Here is an 18785-nt window from a genome sequence, read left to right as displayed (position 1 = left end):
TGTCCTCCTCAGAGCCCAGACCTCAGCATTATTAAAGCAGTGTGCAACAAATGCATCCAAAGAAGCTTTAGAATGTCCTCCACAAAGACTGGAGAACTATTCCTGGAGACCATGTAAAGAAATTAAAAGAAAGCTTACCTATGAGAGTTTAGACTGTAGTGAAGAATTATGGCATAGCATTTCAAGCTCATTGTGGTTGCAGAAACTTTGTTTTTGCCTTATATACTGCACTTCCATTTATGTTTCGATGTTTCATAAAAAACTGCTGCACAGATTTCCCATTTTCCTAGCAAAATACAAAGAAATGATGGGTACTGTAATTTTGTATACAAATCCTTACATCTGGACTGTGCCAGTGCACTTTACCAGATTTATGAAACTTGGATGAGCAAACTTGTACTTGCACCTTTTAAAAAGGGTGCAAAAAGAAGAAGGTAAAGTATTATACCATTTATTTTTCATCTTGTTAATGTCCTGCAGTGGAAAAAGGGAAAACCAAAAAATCCAGCAATAGGCTTAAATCTTATAATACTGAATAATGTGTATAAATGTAGGCAGATGTAAAAGTGCCAGAGAGATCACAGAGTGCCCCCTCCCTGTTTTCAGTCATTGTTCCAGCGTGCATACAGCACTTGTTTAAAATTTGGGAATCAATCATTTGCCTTTGCCAAGTTATAAACACAAACAATTGGGGCCAGATAGCCTGTGGCATAATGAGTGCAATGACAATTTTGGTTTAACAAAACTTTTTGTAATTACATTGCAAATTTTGTTTCTGTAACTTTTAATAATTGGTGTCCTTACATTGAGCACAAAGAAAGCCTCATGGGTAGCCACTGGAAATGCTCCTCTTGACATACAGAGGTCGTTCAAGAGCTGTAATAGGCTTTAAAGCATTGGTCCCTCCCAGGGGCGGACCGACTGTTGGAGTAGATAGTGTACTGTTACGCACAGTTTGCCTTATTGACGCGACATAGAGAAAGGGAGAGGAAGCAAACAAAGGGTTGAGTTTGTTTACAGGTTTGCAGACTGATTAAAACACTTCATTCTTTTTTGTTGTGTTTTCATGTTACTTTTTTAAGCTCTACTTGGATTATGTACTCAGAGGCACGATCCTGAAATGCATTCAAGGTGAGTTTTAAGGACGGGCTCCAAAAAATATGTGTGTTACTTAAAAAAAATACACAAATCTTTACAAACGTGCTCTTTAGATGTTTCAGTCGCTGTGTCAGGTGTCACGTTGCAAACAGCCGACACCTGCCTAGTATATTGGTAGATTTGTGGAAAAATCTAGAAATCAGTAGATCTAAATTTGAATTATTCATATTATTGTGAAATGTCACTGCAATCACCATGAAGACATTTTTGTTTAAAAGGTGTTTTAAACAAAGGTGCTCTTCCCACGCATGTCTACTAAGTGGTTACTAAAGCAATTAACAAAGTAGTGCAGTGGGTGTTTGAAACGACCGTCCCGTGTTTGATGGGACTTTCTTCTTTTACATTAATCTGGATTTGGGTGTGAATTTTGCAGCGACCCTCTGACTCCGCCGGTATATTTGGCAACGCGGCGCGCTGGCTCGAGTTCAGCTTATTAATCTGCTAACTCTGTAGACGGGTGAACGTCTGGTTTCACCCGACATCGGTTGTGTTGACTGTAAAGGAGATGCTGTCAATGCCGGTGTCCCCAGGGATGCAGAGAGGGGAAAAACATGCGTTTTATTTGCTCGATAGAGTGACGACAGCTTCTTTCAAGAAATAAGCACACGCTCAGTGGGTTGAGGATTTAAGCGACAATTCTCCATTTAAACTCCTCAGAAGAGCTGATTTTTTTTGTTTGTTTTTTTGTTTCATCTTTCCCTTGTTAAGGGAGGTTAAAGAGTTCGTCCGCGTTTCTACTTAACGGCTACTGTCAGGCGATGACGCCCGCGTGGGAGATTTTTATCCACTCCGGCTAGTTGGCTTGAACTTTTCTCCCATTAATTCTTGTGATAATGGGCAATTACGGACACTAATGGATATGTTTGGGCATGCTACTATGAGACTCCCAGGACTGGAGATGGCGCACGACACCACTTGGTTTTGCAGATAACCATGCGAGGGATAGCGAGTAAAGCCGTACGCGCACACGGCCGCTCAGCTATTTTGCTGTTTGTGTTTTAATAGTTAAGTGAAACCTAATATGTTAACCGAGAGGTCACTTTCTTCTATCCGATGATAATGTCAGCCGTCACCCACGAAGACACGGAAACCTCTTTGTGTTCATAAAGTTTCGGTGCAGACGTGTCGCCGAGCGAATTTTCTTACATCTTCTGCCCTGTTGCACCTACATAAAACACACCGAGTTAGTGTTCTCGTACCGGCTTTGCGGATTTTTCTTCCTTCCCACTGTGTTGTTTCCCTCTTGGCGTAGTAGCCGCACGAACGTGTCACTGTTATTTCTCTAGTGCGCAAACTGTCTCCGGAGGCGCTCGGATCGGTACTGAAACCCACAAGGAAAGTAAAAATTTTCATATGGTTGAAGTACGGCCATCGCGCCCGGTTCACACAGTTGTCGCTCCTCCTCTGCTCCTCTAAAAGCAACGCTATGATGAATATTTACATTAGAGATGTGCGAAATAAAAGCGCGAATACCGGCGAATAAAAAAAATGTCTGCCTAGAATTTCATTTTGGCAGACGCCTTGCACTACAGGTCATTACAGCGGGGGATTCGTGGGCCGAGGAAGCTGCAGTTTATTCTGGACAAACAGGAAGTGCCGCAACAAAACATCATTTTCATGATTTTGTTTTGTAAGACTGTCACATTGAGAGTCTGAAGCTCAGTAATCCAAACGGAAAATGGCACATGTGTAAATCGTTGTTATCTCAGCGCAAATCACCTTAAATAAACTGACTTTGCAGAAACCAGTAGACTACTTGAGTGAACTTGATTTCACAAATCCCTTTATTAACTGCTAATAAGCACCGATGTGAGAAATTCAAGATTGTTATATTTTACTTATTTGAAAATGCTGATATGCAGGCTGATTGCGGTCTGTTGCGGCGCATTTATTTCTGGCTGTTTCTCTGTGACGCAGCTGAAGTCACTCTGGGGCTTCCTCATGCTTTTCCTATCAGGCAAACAGAGATGTGCCGCAATCAGCTAATTTATTTTCAAACAATGGAGGCGCACCGGGCAGCCAGTTGGACAGGAAACCTGGGCCACAGAGCAGGAACACGCTCAGCGCACAGCCAAACACTCGCTCCTGAACTCCCTGTGCTTATCTGAGTTTCAGCTACACAGAGAAGTAAGTTACAATACAGTACCGTTTCATAAAAGTCACTTATTGTTAGCACGTTACATCTGCTATGATTTGGCAAAAAAAGGAGAGAAAAAAAGTTGGCGCGTGTGTAAAATTAAGTTAAGTGACAGAAGTCCCGCAGTTCTGATGGGATATTTGGAAACAGAGTCACGTCCTGCCAGCGGATCGCTGGAATACGTGCGCCTGAAACTCCAGACGAAACAACAGCGAGAGGCTGTTGGCTGTTTGAGCACAGGGATGACCAGCCAAACTGACGGTGCCGCTCTGTTCATTCAACAGACCACCAAATTCGTCCGATGGCTCGACCGCAGTAACAGCATCGGAGGCCAGCGGAGGAGATCTACCACCTGTCGGTGCCACAGGAGCGCAAACGTCCCGTTTAAACCGCGGCTCTACCGGAGGAGGAGAACCGGATTCGCCTTCCTGGTGCAGAACCCCGAAGAGCTTTGACGTTTTTCAGAGCCGGACGATATTCCGCTTCCCTCGCCGTTCCTCCAGTGGATATTTTTCCTCTGACTGCGACTCATTGCCAAGCTCCCCGCTCTCCCCGAAGCCAGTGATGTCTGACAAAGCGATACAGACCCCGAGCCTCACCGGACAGGTGCTAATACACGCCCTGCAGCGCATGGGTGAGGTGCACGGTGAAGGACCGGGCACGCAACACGGTGAGCACAGACTCTTCATGTATAACTCCCGCATTAATGTGAGTGCACGCACGTGGAAGATGTTCAGGTGTCTTTTTGTAAAGTCGTTTCCCAAGTGATGGAGTGACAAACCGAGATGCAGGAACTCCATTTGGTAATGTAAGGTGGCTGTACTTCACATTACGGTAAAGGTGTTTCTCGCCTTGCGCCTTTCGTCATGATGTTGCTGTTGTTGTAGATGGTAAAAGAGGACATGCACACAGTACAATTTTCATGCTCACAATAAAGAATGCAAATTAAAGTGTAGGAATTTGTCTAAATGCCTAAACGCACTGCTAATACTGTTATAGGTGTGGGTGAAAGTTTGACCTGACTCAGTCAATAAAGACTACCCTGGACGTAAGACGGCTGTGTGGGTATGCAGCTTAATAGGAAACTAGATAGGAGTCTACAACTAGTTCCCTCACGTTTCCTCTATCAAAGATTTGGGGCTTTGGGCGGTCGGTGGTGTTGAGTGTTACCAATGATAGTGAAAAGATGAACAAAAACATACTTAGGATGTTTTTATATCTAGTTTCATACTTAAGATGTGTTTGTTTTCACCCCTTTCTCACTCTAGAGCTTAGTCATGAAAGAGAGCCGTTTTTCCACTACCTTGATGTGCTATGCTTGCTATTCTCACATGAGTAAGGCTGTTGCTTTTTTGTTTTTGAGATTCTGGTTTATTGACTAATACTCTGCATGTGCTACTCTGTTTGCCCTTGAAGAGAAATCCAACAAATCCAGGTGGAAACATGCTTATATAAAACACACTAATGACTCCTCCATGCTGCTAAATCCACTTCTGCTGCTTCTCTGTTTTCATTCCACTGTAGTAGTACTTTGTTTTTCTGGCGAGTAATGCCTGCTGCCTTCGAGTGTGTAAAACCTTTCTAAAACCTGCAGGATACATTTGAATAACATTCTCAGGTTTAATTTAAAAGGAAACTGTTGACTTGTTTATACAAAGGGTGAGTGATAGTTATAACATTGTGGACAAAGGTGGATCCAATAGGTTGGATGTGTGATTTTGTTTTGCAAAAAACAAAACAAAAAAACCCATAAAAAAAAAGCAGAAACGGTGACAACTTGTATTCACATTAGTTTTCAAAGTCTTAATCCCACCCTTACTCTGTAAGGGTTTGTCATTTTCATCTTCACATTGGTGGTTTGAGGGAGACAAACACATAATGGTGTAATGCGTGATGACCATTCTGTACCATGTTTCTGTTAGGAGTTGTTAATCCTGCTGATGTTGGTTTGTTTCAGACGTTGTCCTGACTCATGGCTAGACTAACAGGGCCATGCCCAGGAATGTGTGCATGTGTGTACTATTCCACACACAATGTAGGAACCTGTCAGTGAACCTAAAGAAACACATTTCTACTGACATCATCGTTACTGCCACGATGTCAGATTTATATACACTTTTATTAGTCAAACTTAAAATGATGTGAAAGAGTCATAATGTATCAGTATTTCATAATGATAATTGAGTCTGTACTCTTAAAGACTCTTGACTCCTCAAAGTAAGCATTATTTAGCGTTCGCTAAGTATCACTTAGCAAACTTGCAGGTGAAATGCAGATGTGAAACACACAAACATTGAGCAATGGCTGAGCATGATATTTGGTAATGGAATCTTTCTGGTTTCCGTTTGTAGTCCAAGTAGTATTGGTTGGTCACATTTAAGTGGGCTGTGTTTGCATGCTTTAACAGTATTAAAGATGGCTGAAGTTTCCTGCTTTGAAAAGTGACAACACAGAAGTACCTTAAAGCTGCATTCTGTTTAATGGCCAGTAGGGGTGCAACTGAAGGTTGGCAATAAACTTGTAGTTGTAAAGTATAAAAGCCTATGTGGGAAAATAGGCCTCAGCTCTTTTGCTCTTCAACCTCAGAAGAGACTTACCCAATGGGGTAATTGCTGGTTTAGGACACATTTATAAAAAATAAAGTTAGTTTTTGTAAACTGTCATTACTGGAGTAAAAAAGAAAAGTGTTCATCCTGGATAATCTTATTGATTATAAATAATAAGTCAATCATAAGTGTGGATGACAGTGAGCATGTGGTGTCCCCGGGTTTCACAGTCAGATCCACCTCTCACCCATTATATTGCAGAAGTTGACAAAGAACATGCTCAGTTCTAGGATTCATAAACTAAGGTTAAGGTCAGGTTGTGTTTTAGATAGTCTAGGGTTGCATTCTGCTAAAAAAAAATGTGTATAAGCTGAACTACATGTTGATTCTCCAAACTGCACCAATTTCGTGTCATACTTTAGCCTCCATCAGCATTGATGCAGACTCAGGTTATACCATTCCACAGTGTGAAATATTGTTGCTCCTCAGATGCTGCTGTTGTTGCAGAAAAGGTGTCCATTTGGTGTTGGACTCTTGTTGGTTAGGTTTAGGCATCAAAAGTACTCGGTTACACTGAGTTAAAGATGAAGAACTTTGTCCCTTCTCAACATTAATTTAGTATGCTGAAACATAAGGCTTACCGAGTGTGTTTAAATGTGACACTAAAAGTATTGGACCACACCTCTTAATCTTTGAATCCAGGTGTTTTCTGTCTCATTGGTACAGGTGCACAAAAGCATGCACCTAACCAAACCATGTAGCCTGCTTTTACAAACATTTGTGAAAGAATGAATCGTTTTAAAGAGCTTACGTTGATGCCACCTCTACAAGTCAGTTTGAAATGTCTTCCCTCCTAGATATTGCATGATCAGCTGTAAGTGGTATTATTGCAAAGTGAAAGCGTGCAGGAACCACAGCAATTCAGCCACATAAAGTTACATAGCAGGGTCACCAAAGGCAGTGGTGCATAGTGTGTAAAAGTCACCAACTCTTTGCTGACTCAATAACTGCAGAGCTTCACGGCATGGGTTTCCATGGCCGAGCAGCTCCAGCAGGTGTACTGAGTAGGTGGCCTGGTACTTTTGTTCATATAGCATATCTGATGAGTGTGGATTGAGGCCCTTATTGCTAGTACCTTTATCCATATGTCCTCTGCAAACATACCGGTAACAGCAGTATTTGAGGCCTTCAGGATGCTAGCAGGTTGTTACTAAGAATTTATGTATTTCCCTTTTTATGGAATTAATATATCGATTGAGGTGTAAAGTAACTAAATACATGTCAGTTAGCTGTTAATTAGAATGTTCAGTTGATACTAAAGTAGAAGTAGAAGCTGTTTAACTTATCCAAAGAGCTTAAAATGAAATTCAAATTGCCATAATAAAAGATGAAAGCAGATAAAGTTTTAAATATTATAAAACAGGAAGTGCAAGTTATGAGCTTAGATTATATCATCATATAAACACATTTTCAAATGTGGACATTAAAATGTTGTGCCAATATTATTTTTTAATCTCTATACCACAAACTCATTACAAATCATTCGTGCCACCATTGTATTTAGATGCTCATTAAACGTTAAATATTTAGTGTATACTCCCACAGCAATTTTATGACCAACGGTTTTGAGCATACATTGAGGGATTCCCCAAAATGTTTTTATCGGTTATCACAGCCTGGATCCTATTTTTATTGTTTTCTGTTTATTTCAATCCCAAACAGAAATGAAAGAACTGCCACCTCCAGCATCACTGGTCTAAAATAGTGCTCCAGTTGTCTTGTTTACATCAGCACAGCTTAGAAACAGAAGGCTCATACTTTTAGCTGTGATGCTGTTGGCTAAAGTTGCCCATCCTGTTGCTTGGTAACAAACAAAATTTTGCCAGGAGGTTAAAACTTGGCAAAAAAAAAAAAAAAAACAGATAAAAGTACTAACAGAGTAAATGCCTTCACAGTGTTGCTGCAGTGGAAGGCAAATAAATCTTCTATGGAATAATGCTGTTCTGTCATCTTAATGAGAATAAACCTATTTGTTTTGCTCAGACTGGTAAAATTGTGCGGTTACGTTACATTACAGTCTAACCCTCTCTGTTTACATCTCAGCTTTAATCCTTCAATTTGTTTTTCTAAACACAATGGGGTTTTATTTTTTTGTAAATATCAAAGTAATCTCCTAAGGCTGAAATAAAACTTCTGAAAACCTGAGCATATTCTCTGCTTTGTATGTGTCGCTATTCTTTTTCATAATAGCAGCGAGTAGCTTTGCTGATTGCCTTGTGTCTCTTTTATTCTCTTTCACTGAAGCCAGACAGACAAGATAGCAGTCAAAACAGAGCAGTCCATGTGTGTGGTTACGTGTTAAGTAAGCCACTCAAAAAAGGACTCAGTATGTGTGTTTAGTAGCCAAAATAGGCTTCAGGTCTTTTGTAAGATGCAGACAGTAACTTGCATCTCAATCAGTCCACTGCATTTGCAAGATAGGACCAATAAACACAAACTGACTTGTGCAATAAGTTACACATTGTCCCCCCAATCACACACAAAAGTCTCACTTATCAAGATTGCTAACTTGTTTGTGTGTTAGATATGGTGCAGGGGCTTAAGGAAGATCTGTTTATCTTGTTGTTGCTGCTCGACATCGCAGTACTTCCTCCTGCAGCAGCAGGAAGATCACACTCGCAGTGCAGTCAGGTTTCTTCAGTTTTAGAGCAAAACAGATGCCTCTTGTGAGTTTTTGTCCTTAACACAGTCTAATTATAATACAACCTCAGGGCTGGATGGAACAAAGATAGATTTTGCCTGAGGCTTTGATCTTACAAATAAACTTTAGCTGAAATTCAAGTTACTGAGCTGCACAAAGCCGACTTACTGTCTGTTAGAGGAATTCACTATTTATTCAGGTTACTCTGGTACTCTTTTGACCTAAGATGCGACTGTTTGCTGGCATTTGTTTTTTGCTTTTTAACTGAATGCCCTTCGGCATGAGCAAACTGTGGATTATGAGCCAAAATCGGTTGTCAGCAGATTGCATTACAGCAGCCAGGTTGATGTCTTAGAACTGCTCCTATACAAAATCAGTATCATCATGTATACTATGTATAACTGTCGTTTTGGTTATTGTGGTCATTGTCAAAGGAACATCCTGATAAAGTAAGTCCTCGTGCATGATACAGTATTTAACCCGCTAAGTACATGCAGTGTTACTTAAAAGCATCTTGGACGTCAGTACAGAAATCTTTGAAAGGAGGAAACAAGTAACATATGCAAAACTTCATAGGAGTTCTTGTTTTGTGTTTTAAAATTCATTATTTGATGTCTTGAGCATCCTGGCATCGCCTACCTGCACCGTTCGTAGCTTCCAAACCCGAATAAATCAGTGAGATTCAGTGATTACTCAGCATTTATTACACTTTGAGGCATTGTAGCGTAGCTCCTTGCCCATATCGCCATTAAAATCCCTCTTGCTGATGCTGCAGTCAGCAGCTTGATGGATTGATTGCTGTATTGGTCTCGTCAATATCAGAGGATGTGAGAAATATTAAGTCTGGGTTTCATAATGGCGTGCATGAGTCATAAGCGGAGATCGGTAAGAGGTCAGAGCCTTTCATAATCGTATTGTAGTTCAGACTGAAAATCTAACAGATTAACCACGAAAACACACATTCACGCGCACTGACACATGAACGCACTCGCACTTTTCCTCATCCTGGTCAGCTGGCAACTGTAACACCATGAAGCACTCAAAGTGCACTAAATGTGTCTGATAACCTTCTCTACTGTTAATAATTAACAAATATGTTTGTCATTTACCTATTCTGTCTCACCTCGTTGAATAAGTACCCTGATTTACATCTCCTCTGGGGTTTTTATTATGTCACTGTGAGCATGCATCGATTATAACATCAAATAAACTGAACTGGGTCAAAACCAAAGGAGTCTCACTTTATGAATCACACTCTGATTGTTTTTCTTCTTTGTCTGTCGTATAGTTTCTTCAAAATTTTACCATTAAAAGGAGTTTATTGGTGTGTTTTTTTGATAAAAGCAGTCATGGATTGGCGGGAAAGCCGAACATGCACATCACATATGATTTTCTCCAAAACAACAACAACAACAACAACAAAAAAAAAACGATGAAGGTTTGAGTTACAGTGCTTTTCTGTTACATCTGTTCATGTTTTTTTTTTAAAGATTCAATATCAACAAGTGAATCAAGTTCAAAGGAACTTAGCTTGGCTGCAGTCAATTTGGTGTAACCACAGTCTGAGCCATGTGCCCGGTGATGCCCAAAAGGACTTTATTTTCTTTCTGGGCAACCTATTGTTAACATAAGTTACGATCAGAGAGCCGCCATTTTGAAACACCTCGTATGTAAAGCTATGTAAATACATGCGCTCGGTTTCTGTGTTCCTTTGTGGTTTCTCTTAATCTTACAAGTCATATTTCAAATATCTTTGTGCTGAAGTTTCACAGTGTTTTCAAGTCTGAACCCCTAACCACAAATAAAGCTCCAAATACTTTTTGGTTATGCTTCACTTATATGAAGCATAAATAAACACATATTTTGTCTCGGTGGATAAGTTTTGAGCATTTAACCTCTTCAGAAATGTAATGAAAGATCATGTGAGTTAATGCTGTTGCACCCTGGAACTGACACGCAGGATGTATAACAGTTGTTTACCTGATCATCATATGCAAAGATGGCATGTTTTCTTTTTACTTTGTGTTGCAGATCCGTCACCCAGCCCCTCTAGGACGTGGCAGCAAAACGCAGCAGGGGACATGCAGGCAGAGACATTCGGACAACAGCTCAGACGAATAGGAGACGAGTATAATCATCTCCTATTGCAAAGGGTTAGTGATCACTGACACTATTTCTGTGTGTGCGTGAGAGAGAGAAAGAAGTCATATGTGTGTTAAAACCAGCCTGCAGCAGGATACATTTTTACATCTCTTGACCAGAAGGCTGAACACCCTGCAGCTGTGGTAGTGAAGCTGATCAGCTGACAGACAAGACTGCCATTAACTAAAGGATATAAACGACTTTTGCCAAATCATCTCATCTCAGCAACTCAAAAATATATAGGCTGTTGGAAAATTGCCTTTTTCATTCAGTGTTTCTCTGTGAATCCAGATTTGCAGCTGGATGCTGCTGAAATGAACCACATGTTCAGCAGGGCAGGAAACAAGAAAGGAAAAAAAAAAAACAGGACAAAATGTGTGTGTGTGTGTGTGATCAGAGTCTCTTAGCAGCTGGTCATTTCCACTCTGCTTTGGTTGATAAAAATAAAAAGACCTGTGATCAAAGTATTACACGAACAGACAGCCTGAATCTGCAGAAAATCCAGATGCCACAGTTACCACTGTAGTTAAAAAACATACCAAAAAACAGGAAAACAGCCTAATGATAGAAAAACCTCAACAGTGCAGGAGCAGGTGATGGATAGGTTAAGCGTAGAGAGAGGAAAGCAATGTTTACAGAAGTTGAAAAGAAACAAAAATAAACCTTGTGATACAAATTGACCTTTTAATGTGGGGAGAGTGAAAGAAGTTCATTATGCAGCACACGAAAACACATATGTTACATAGATGTATTTGTAAATGCCGAAGGTGAAATTCATCAGAGCTTTTTCAGTTTATTAATATATATCGCATTTGAGATGTTAAATATTTTCTGCATGCTATGCTGCTCTAGCCTCTCAGTTACAGTATTCTTGAAACTTCCTACTATATACCCTTTAGGCCAAATCACACACAAAAAATACAGGTTTAAGAAAATTCCTATCACCTTGCTTGCTTCGGTACTTGTTCCATGAGATTGCAGTTGCAGTATTCTGACTATTGCTCTGCTAAAGAGACGTTCATATTATTCTTGGGAGTATAAATCCTGTGAATGGTGCAGTTGTGAAGTTGTAATCAGACTTAATTTCCTCTTGGCTTCTTTTCCTTGGCAATATTTCGGCATATTGCATCACTCCGGCTTTATTTACTCCTCTATCAAAGAGCTGACTGGAGCTTTGGGAAGACAGAGAGGAAGCGAGAAGAAAACATGATCTAGTTTAAATTCACTTTAATCTCATCACAGAAATGGGTTAAAAAATAGAAGTCAAGAAAAATGCATGACAGGCCTATTATATCTCAGTAAGGAGCTTAAAACACTCCCTCAGTGTCAAAAGCTTAACAGTTACAAAGCTGCAAGTCTCCATTCGAGTCTTTTGATGCATGAGAAATCTGCTTCACTCACTGAGTGTTTTTTTTGTCTGTGTAACTAATGAGCTGCAAACAGGAATAGAGTGAACCTTTTCTGCAACTTTGCTTCTGCATTTTTTCCTAACCAACTCATATATCTGATCTCTAGTGACCCTGTGCTTACGTATTAGAGATTCAGCCGTGTAAACTGCTAATGCATTAGTAATATAAACAAGCACAAATGTAGAAATCAATGATTAAAAAATTATTTTTCAACATTTGTTAATATTTCTCAGCATTCTAATGTTTAGGTTTCCTCCCCCACACACTAAACAAACCTAAATTAGCCAGTGCTGTAATCACTGACCATACAGTTACTCAGCTACGGGAGTCATGATTTTGGAATGTTTTCAGTAAAAAAGCAGTAAAAAAGCTGGTGTTTCTCACATCCTCTGTGAGCAATTTCCATTATTCAGTGCTGAAGATGGTGAGGAAAGCAGAGTACAGGCTCTGACTCAGCACCTTGTCACACAAGTTTGGAACGTGTGTGTATTTTAGTGCCTCCGTTATCTTGATTGCAGAACCAACCAGAAAGTGAGCGCATGTGTGTTAGGTAACTTAACAAACTTACAAAGAAATAGGCTGGGGATGTTATCCACTGTCCTGACATTGTGATCGTTCACCCTAATCTACTCGGCTAACTGGCAGTTGCACTGAAGCACTGAAGCTTACGTAGCTTGCACAGGAAGGTCAAACGTTAAACGTAAGGCACTGTGACTGATTAAAGGCCCAAACAAAGGAGCTCAGGATGCGATACCCAATGAGGCAGAATATAGTTTACTTTTACATATATGTAAGTGACATAAAGTTGCATTTTTTAATGTTAAAAAAAGTAAAGGCTATGTTAGTTCTATTGCATGTAGATACCTTTATGATATAACTATCAGTTTGGGAGGGGTTTTTTTGCTCTTAAAGAAATAAACACACTGACTTTTCGATCAGTCAGTTTAATCAACATTTTAAATTACTGATGTTAAAGTGACCTGTAGTTTGTGGGACTGATTCTATATGTTCCTCAAAAGTATTAGCTTACTATAGCCCACTTTAGTAAGACTGATCGGTTCATTAAGTCATATATTAATGCCACACATGTGTGGAGATTTATAGTTGAATGAAGGAATATGCAGTGCTTGTGGTAAAAGACAGACTGTATATAGCCTTGACACACCCATGTTGTAGTTTTTGTTTCATAACATCTGAAACAAGGCAGCACGGTGGCACAGTGGGTAGCCACACAGCAAGAAGGTCCTGAGTTCAATTCCACCATCAGGCTGGGGTCGTTCTGTGTGGAGTTTGCATGTTCTCCCCGTGTTTGCGTGGGTTCCCTCCGGGTACTCCGGCTTCCTCCCACCGTCCAAAGACATGCAGCTTGTGGGGATAGGTTAATTGGATAATCCAAATTGCCACTAGCTGTGAATGTGGGAGTGAATGTGAATGCGAATGGTTGTTTGTCCCTATGTGTTAGCCCTGCGACAGACTGGCGACCTGTCCAGGGTGTACCCCGCCTCTCGCCCTATGACAGCTGGGATAGGCTCCAGCATCCCCCGCGACCCTGAAAAGGATAAGCGGAAGCGAATGGATGGATAAACATCTGAAACATACATAATACAAAAAGTACTTCCTCATGAACAGTGGCCTCCAGCCCCTTTAGTTTTATAGCCAGCATCACCAAACAATATGTCAGCACCCAGCCTGTAATGTAAGTGCTAACGAGATAAAGTGAAAGCCTTCATTTACCTTTATTTGTTTTTTTTTTGATGAATTAACTCCATCTGCCTTAATAAAATATAATGTCACTATGCTGTTTTCACTAAGGTAGGTGAGACTGGTTGAACTCAAGAGCTTAACAGATTACAGTATTACAACTCAGTGCACTAACGTCGGGGAAAGTATTTAATTTAGTCCATATGTGAACAGTCCCACGAGCTGGGATTTAGTACGTGATAAGCGTCAGTGGCGTGAGCCTGCCATGGCCTCAACGGCTTCGAAACAAACTTAAACACAAAGAGGCTGGATACATGTGAGAACAAAATGAGTTAAGGCTGTGACTCAACACCTTGTCACACTATCGCACTGCTGTGGAAGACAGGAAGAGATAGGTGTGCGCGTGTGTGTTTTTTTTCCAGTGTGTCTTAGTGGGAAATCATCTGTGAACGTGGTTGCAGAATCATCCAGAAAGTAAGTGCAGGTGTGTTTGTTCTTGCTGTAGAACAATAATGAGACGGAGAAAAGAGGAACGTGGAGACTTGTTCCTTGTTCTCTTGCCAGGTGTTGATGCTGCAGTGTATAAATGCACATGTGTGGTTACACATAAGGTTGACCAGGTTTCTCACTTTATGGGTGATTGCACAGTTTTAATCCCTCGCCTTTCATCCCACATATTGAGACAACAGTGCGCATTTTGATTAGCTCTAGTTTCCAAAAACCAGGACTGCGACACAGGCACACTTCTGATGTCTGGATTTTATCCACTAAAGAAAGCATACAAGGAGGTCATCGTGAGTGAAGTGCTGTTTAATCTACTTGAGCTATAGCTAATTTAAAAAATTGCATGCAATTACAAAACCTCAGGTCATACAGATTTCAGTGTAATATGATGGTAACTACAAAAAGGAAAAGGAAATTCAGCTGTAATAAACAGTGAAAGAGAAACTGCTCAAGTTTCAGTGAAACTGGTGAGAAATGATTGTCAGAGATCTTTTTTCCAGTTTTTAATCATAGTTATCTTGCAGTTTTGCAAGGATGAGAGTATGAAAGCAGTCTTACAAGAAATATGCGGTTTACAAAAAGATCGGGCTATCTGTCGATGCATCTTTATGAAACAGAACAGTAGCTGAAATAAGAGTACACTGATCAACCTTAAAAGCATTAAGTTTCAACATTAGAAATAAACATCTGAGTGCACCAAGAAGTAAAATAAACATATGAACTCATGTTGATATATTTTTCTACCACTGTGAGTTTGTGATGACAATTAATTCATAAAATTAATGATTTTCTGCAGCGTAATTCTCTTGTCTACTTTGCAGCTGCAGGGTTGTATTTTACTGTTATATTATTTCTGTTCTTTATAGATATCTATCACCCGTTCCTCTTGTAGCACCTCGTGCTCAGTTGATCTATTTTACGCAGAAGAGTCAAATGACCCATCAGAAGCTTTGATTTATGTGAGCGCACTAAGAGCCTAAAGCAGAAAGCCCGAGTTAACAAACAAATCCGATAACCACCATTGTGATACCAGTTTTCTCTGACTAGATTTTAGACTTTTTCAAGCCAGCTGATACAAAGAAATCCTGGCTATGTTGAGCATGCTTCATAGTACGTCCTACTGGTCACTCAAAATACTTACATTTTCAGAAGGTCAGCAACAAGACATTTTTTAAAGATAATTAAATCCATCTATCTGAATAATGTGAATTATTACCACTTCAAATATTGAAGTTTTACATTTAGCATTCTTTTTATGGTTTTTTTAAAGCCTTTATTATGACAGGAAAGCTGGGAGAGAGCAGGGGGAAGACATGCAGGCTCTAAAATAGCCTTATTGCATTATGAGTCACCTGTTCAACCCGGTGAACTCAAATGGCACTCCATTCTCGTGTAATTCAGAAAGCAAATTCTCAACAGATGTTCTCTCACATCCCTCAGGTTTCTTATGTCTTATCTGAGTGTTTGTGAGTGGCTGTGTCTGCGTTGAGATATCCTGGTGGGACTGCATCCTTGAAGTGACCTGGAGAGTTGAACTTTAGGAAGATTTCTGAATACAAGAAAATATAAGAAGTCTTCAGCACTGCCACGAACTTTACACCGTAATCAAACCGACACAGCAGTAAATGATGAATCATCTGGCTCCAGTACAGCCGGGCTAGACAAGGGTTGAACTGAGGTGATTAAAGCATGTGGTGTGACTGCCTGCAACCCTACACCCTTTTGACCTGTTGCTCCTTAAAACTAAAACAGTTTTCACTTCCAGCTTCCTTAACTCAAAAATGCCAAGCCGGCTGTGAGCATTTCTTCAAGTTGCATTATTTCACATACATTTTTGGATCTCTACTGATCCAATAAAACCATCTAAAAATATAAGATCAAATTATCAGTCTTCTTTTCTGCACATTTACGTGCTCCACAGAGAATGATTTCTACTAATGTTGATGGGCCTCTAACTTTTCTTCCAGCGGATCTAAAATGCTGACATTTTGTTTGTTTTTTTACCAAAATTTCCAAACAGTTTTTAATTACAATGCCACAAAATTTGGTACATGGTACACGGATTGTCACATTTGGTAAATCACGGTTCCAAGATGATCTATCCTTATGTGACTTTGCTGATATGCTCTTTTCTTCTATAGTTATTAGAATTACGTTTCTGGTCGTGTGTGAAACATTATAACAGTTATAAGAAAGATTAGAATGAACTTAAACTCTTACCACCAGGTCAACAGTTGAGCTTGAAGCTGTCCAGACCTCTGGGTTATGATCAGGAAAACTAATGACACATCCAACCACCCTGTTTAGAGTCATCTCGCAACCCTGCTTCTTTGGCACTCCTCAATTTAGGATTGCGAGTCACTGATCCAAAGGTGTCTTGAAATATCTATGAAAACAGGATCCAGTTAACAAAATTTTATACTTAATAGGGGAATTTATTATGTTTTTAGCTTCAAAATGAAAAACATTATTATCAGCCCGTATCACATTACTTTTGAACACTTAGCTGCCAGCATTGCTAAGGTTGACAGAAGAGCTTTATTCGACTTCATTGCCTGAAGCCTAAGAGATGCCTGAAGGATAAGAAACAGTCTGCCTCACTTCAGACTGCAGAGTGACTCACAGAGACGCTACACTGACACAGACTCTGGGTTTAGTTCACTTTACTGCCTGAGAAGTTTGAAAAGCACTTACTACTGTAACATACCATGCAACCATACTATATTATAGTGGTTAATTATTTTGCTGGAAAACATATGCAGCAGTGTATAATCTCAAATGTAATGAGTAAGCATTTGTTTTTTTAGTAATCTTCCACACACTTAGCTTTTTCTCCTTTGCCCTCAGTTAATCCATCCAATCTCTCTCTCTCTCTCTTCCTCCCTGTCTTTATATCTGTCTCTCTCTCTCTGTCAAACATTTACACAATGTGTGCATGTTTGTTTTCAGACTTCTGTGAACATGCCCAAAATGGTGTCCATGCCCATGTGTGTTTGTGTGTGTGTGTGTGTGTGGTGCGACAGCCCAGTGTCCGTGACAGTGTAGATTCATTATGGCTCAAACCTGCGGTTACAGAACTCTAAGGGAGCAAAGCACAAGGTCTAATTATCCTGTCCAAACACACACGCACACACACACACACACACACACACACACACACACACGCTTACAGAAACTCCCAACACACACTGTCTTTCAGTAAGAGGTACAAGCCTTTGTCCTGAAGACAGAAATAACTCTGAGGAACACTCTGGACCAGTTGGGTGTCACTGGCTGGCTGCTTGTATTTGTGTGTGTGTGAGAGAGTGATTGAGTGTGTATGAAAGACAAAGGGCAGGACAATATTTTTAACCCTTGCTTAACCATCTAGGTTTGCCTACAGCACTGTTTCTGTGACTACACAGTGCCTGCCGTAGGTTCTGCCTGTTTATGGCCTGCTAGCTGAACAGTTGTTTTGTTAAAGGCGTTTTCTGAACTTAAACACCATTATCAATTTCTGCTGTCAGCTATTGTAACGGAAGGAACTTTGATGTCTCAAAGTTTCAAAGAAACTAGGACAGTAGTCACTGAGAGAGGAAAGTTATTTCAGCATCAATACATTTTTTTTCTATTTGGGGGCTTCAAATATTTCACTATTGACTCATTTGAAATATTGACTAATTTCAGGTTTCTAATATAAATCTTTATAAATGCATAATCATCTATTTCTCTCAGTCATGGCAGTCAACACCACACCTCAGTTTACTTTATTATTGCAAGATTTGGCAACTTATCATGGCCTTTTATCAATATTTACCCCACTCAGGATAACATAAAATCTCTAGGTCAATGCTAGCACAGCTTTCCCTCCGTTTCTCGAGTGAGATAGCAGAGAACTGCATCACTGTGATGTTCACCCAATCTGGTGCTTCGAGCTTTCTCTCAGAGGAATAATTTTACTTGTAAATATAGCGACAATGGTGAATTAATGTTATGGTAACTATTTGTTTCTGAATACCACCACCTCTCTAAAGCCCTCAAAAGAATGGTATTCAGAACACCCCAACCTTTCACCCATTATTCAAGTACACACAGAAAAAGTACACAGAAAAAAAATTAAATCTTTCAACTCAGTAGCAAGAGTTGGCCATTGTTATGCAAGTATTTGTAGCCGTTATTATGCATATTTCCCAGTGCAACTCTATGAATGTCAGTTTGGACAGATTGTGCAAGATCAATGAGTAGATGTTCAAGCTGACAGTAAAGACATATTTTACAGGAACAGGAACTTGTTAATACTTGGTTGCAGTACTTTTGCATTCAGAACTTAAATTTTACATTTATTTTAGCAATGGTATGTGATTAAGTGAAGCTATAGCATGCATGTAAGACCCATGGCATATTTTTGTTTTAAAGCTTTTTTTTTTTTAAAAAAAAGAGAGACAACTGAAAAAGAAAAGAAAAACACTTTAATTCAAAGTGGCACAGACACCACAGAGATGGTAATA

General features: G+C 39.9%; 1 protein-coding gene across 1 annotated transcript in view; it reads left to right on the top strand.

Annotated features, from left to right (window-relative positions):
• The first annotated feature begins 948 nt into the window (after positions 1-948).
• The window catches only part of LOC309721043 (uncharacterized protein), a 32337-nt gene continuing 14500 nt past the window's right edge, over positions 949-18785 (top strand). The window contains exons 1-3 of the mRNA XM_082558375.1: positions 949-1131; positions 3580-3965; positions 10574-10695. Of these exons, the coding sequence (XP_082414501.1) occupies positions 1121-1131; positions 3580-3965; positions 10574-10695 (519 nt within the window). The 5' untranslated portion in view covers positions 949-1120. The remainder of the gene's footprint in view (positions 1132-3579; positions 3966-10573; positions 10696-18785) is intronic.

This window comes from Aulonocara stuartgranti (assembly GCF_965226115.1).
Source record: "Aulonocara stuartgranti genome assembly, chromosome: 13".
Taxonomy (NCBI): Eukaryota; Metazoa; Chordata; class Actinopteri; order Cichliformes; family Cichlidae; genus Aulonocara; species Aulonocara stuartgranti.
This window is presented reverse-complemented; position numbering and strand designations above follow the sequence as displayed.